Raw genomic sequence first — 3,221 nt, 5'->3', positions numbered from 1 at the left:
GCCGCCACCACTCGTCCCCGCTGGCCACGCACTCGCAGCAGAGGATGGTGGCAGCAATGGGGCGGCGGCGCTGCAGCGGCAGACGGCGGGGATCGGCTGTTCGTCGGGCTCCCACGCCCCTGTCCGCTCACCGGACGCCGCTGGGCCGGGTTGCTTGCTCATCTCTGGATGCGAAAGACGAAATAAGCGGGAGAAGGTGTGAACTGTGTGTGCGGACAAGAAGAGGAAAAACATATAGGCGAAAGCTAAAGAAGACACGAGGCACGAGGGGCCCGCTCATTCTTTTACCGGGGCGCTTCTCATCAAAGGCAAAAAGATATTCTGCTCCGTACTCCCCCTTCGAGCGCAGAGAGTTACGCGTTCATGCACATCTCTTCGTCCAGACACCCACAGCGGGGTGACTCCAGCCGCATCTCCGCTCTTGATGAAGTGTCGCCAACTCCCTTGGCTTCCAGCTCCATTCGCTCCAGCACCCGGTCGAGCAGCTGATACGATGCAAGGCCGCACAGCATTGCAATGGAGGCGGTGCGAAACATCATCCTTGGACCGAGGATCTCATACAGGTTCCCTGCAATGATATTTCCGATTATGGGCCCTATCCCAGCAACAAACATGTATAGAAAGCCTGTAGCGGAGCTAGCAAGATGCGGCGGATAAACGGTGTTTACGATGCGAACACCCGGCAGCCACATGAGACCGAACGTGGCACCATGGAGCGGCTCGAGAAGCAGAACCATCCACGGGCGTTGGAGGAGAGAATAACCAAACACCCGCAGAGACCAGATGAACATGGCGAGCGAGAGCATCTGGCGCTCGGTGAACCAATGGTGCAGAACCCTAGAGCATCGGAAGATAGGTATCTCTGTGCTCACTGTCATGGTTAGCGACAGACCCATCAACAGTTTGGATCCGCCGAGGCTCTCGAGGAAAACAAAAAGGAACGTGTTGATGAAAGTGTACCCCATACCCATCAGGCACGATGCAAGAAGAAAAAGAAGAAGCCGTCGGTGAAGAAGAAGAAAGAGTAGAACCTCGTGGAAACGCATCGGGGTGCGCTCTACTGCTTCGTAGGGCCTCGTTGTGAACATACAATATAATACCGCTAGTTGTCCAACTGCGTACTGGAGCGAGACGATTCTCCAGCTTCCCACGGCATCAACGAGGAACGCAGCAACTGGGTTGCCAACTCCCCATCCGTATGCCCCAAATGACCGCAATGCCCCCCATGCCTCCACTCGAGATTCCTTCGGCAGCATCGAGAGTGTGTGCTGATCGAAAAGAGGATTCATCGGGGTCTGAAAAACCACCAAAGCGAAAAATGTGACAACAGTAATAAGCACAGTGTTGCTGCCAAGGAACACCACGAGGAAAAGCGAGGACATTATAGAGCACGTGACAAGGGCGGCGTGCGTACATCTAAAGCGATCAACGAGGTACGTTAATACAGGCAGCATAAACACGCTGAAAAAAGGAATGGAAGCCACAATGAGCCCAATATGCGGCGTGCTGAAACCTTTGGCGGTGAATATAACGCCGAGATAGGCCGAGAAGGACCCAGACGCGAAGAAATACCCAAAATACCCGAGTTTTGCTGGTAACAAACGGATATGCGGTGTGATGATGATGTCATCTCTGCTGCTGTCACAACTTTTTTTGTTTTGGATTTCTGAGGCCAGACCCATTTCGTGCAGGGAGCCTATCGATGAGCCTCCCCGCGGCGTCGCCACACGTGAAAGTACAATCGGCGTGCCCAGCGTCGAGAGCACAATGGGATCCATCACTCGCGGTTTGTTCTGTTGTTCTTGTGGCATTTTGGCCCCATTCCTTGTTTTTAACAACAAAAAACAACAACAACTGCTGCAGTTGCTTTTAGAGTTTTCTTTCCCGACTATTCTGCGCCAAGAAGGGGGCTTGTATCGATGGCAGAATGGTTTTCGACGCGAGAAGATGGGAATAAAAGGGAGGTGATGCTGCTGCGTGTAAAGCGTTAGACACACGCCAAGAGACCGGCGCAGGAGCGCAGCACAGAGAAGCAGAAAAAAAGGGACCGGGTTTGATAAGATTCTTGCCATTTGCACAACTAACACGATGGAGAGGTTTTAATAGATACTCGCGGTATGAATAGTAAACAGGCTTAAGCCTCGACACCCGTGAGTAATGATATACGAGGTATGCAGGGCACATGCTCCCCTTCTTTGTAGTTTCTAAACACTCGTTTCCTATTTTTCCGTTTGTTTTTCTGTTTAATTTTACTTTTATTGTTGTTGTTGTTGTCATGCCCATAAAAAAAAAAAAAAGGGAGGCAAACTGTAAATCGCGTCCAAGCCACTTGCTTCACTGCGCGGGGCCTTACGAACATTACCCACGAGCTACAATAGTATTTCAAAACCATCATCTCTATCAGCCTTCATTTGCTGCTTTCCCCCCTGCCTCTGAAGTGCTCGCCCCATTTACACCACGGCCGTCGCCATTGCTGCTGTCGTCGTCGTCGGGGAAGTGCACCGTTGCAGTCTTATCGTCACTCGGCGTCTCACTGGTGCGCTCGTCGGAGGCAGCGGCGGAGTAGAACGCGTGGCCGTACACAAGAGACGAGGCCCGTCGGCGCAGGTACCGCGGCTCGGCATCCTCCAACTTGTCAGTGCGCACCTCGCGGATGATATACCCGCCCTTGTCCACGTGGTGCACGTGATGCTCACGCACACGCGGCCTTTTGCTCTTCACTGGCGATCCCTGCTGGCTCGGTGCCTCGCCCCCGGTCCGGGCTCCCTGACTGCTCTGCGACGCGTCCTCGCTCACATAGTCCCTGCTCGAGGCCTTGGAGCTCGCCACCGTCACTGCCTCGAAGAACTCCGTTTCACCGTGCGGCAGATCGCTCGGTGTGCTGATGATGGCGTTGCCATTCACGCAGGGCTGGTCACGGTAACGCTCCCCCAAACGGGAGGGAAGGGCGTTGGGGTGGGTGCGGCTGGTAGGCTCACGACTTCTCGTCAGCTGCTGGGCGCGTGCCTTTTGTATCCAGCAGACGCACCCGAAGACCGCGAAGGCGACGGCGATGAAGAAGAAGACGCCAATGATCGCCACGGACGCCATATGAGCGCTGGCTGGGTCGTCAAGACGCTTCACAATCCAAACAGCAGCAGCAGCAGCACGAAAGAGAAAGAAAAACGAACAGGAAAAATAAACAGAGAAACAAAAAGGAGGAAAACACGAAAAAAAAAAAA

General features: G+C 53.8%; 2 protein-coding genes across 2 annotated transcripts; both read right to left on the bottom strand.

Annotated features, from left to right (window-relative positions):
* Positions 1 to 353: 353 nt before the first annotated feature.
* On the bottom strand, positions 354 to 1,778 carry DQ04_08471040 (MFS transporter, PPP family, 3-phenylpropionic acid transporter; the record flags this gene model as incomplete). Its single annotated transcript, XM_009315575.1, has 1 exon — positions 354 to 1,778. One exon carries the CDS (start codon positions 1,776 to 1,778, stop codon positions 354 to 356), a length of 1,425 nt encoding a protein of 474 aa, XP_009313850.1.
* A 622-nt stretch (positions 1,779 to 2,400) lies between these two features.
* DQ04_08471030 (hypothetical protein) lies at positions 2,401 to 3,090 on the bottom strand (the record flags this gene model as incomplete). The annotated part of the gene is made up of 1 exon (XM_009315574.1): positions 2,401 to 3,090. The coding sequence occupies one exon, from the start codon at positions 3,088 to 3,090 to the stop codon at positions 2,401 to 2,403; it is 690 nt and encodes a 229-aa protein (XP_009313849.1).
* Between the last annotated feature and the right edge of the window lie 131 nt (positions 3,091 to 3,221).

Source organism: Trypanosoma grayi, assembly GCF_000691245.1.
Source record: "Trypanosoma grayi strain ANR4 Tgr_847_V1, whole genome shotgun sequence".
Lineage (NCBI taxonomy): Eukaryota > Euglenozoa > Kinetoplastea > Trypanosomatida > Trypanosomatidae > Trypanosoma > Trypanosoma grayi.
Note: the sequence above shows the minus strand (reverse complement) of the source record. Positions and strands in the feature narration are given on the sequence as shown.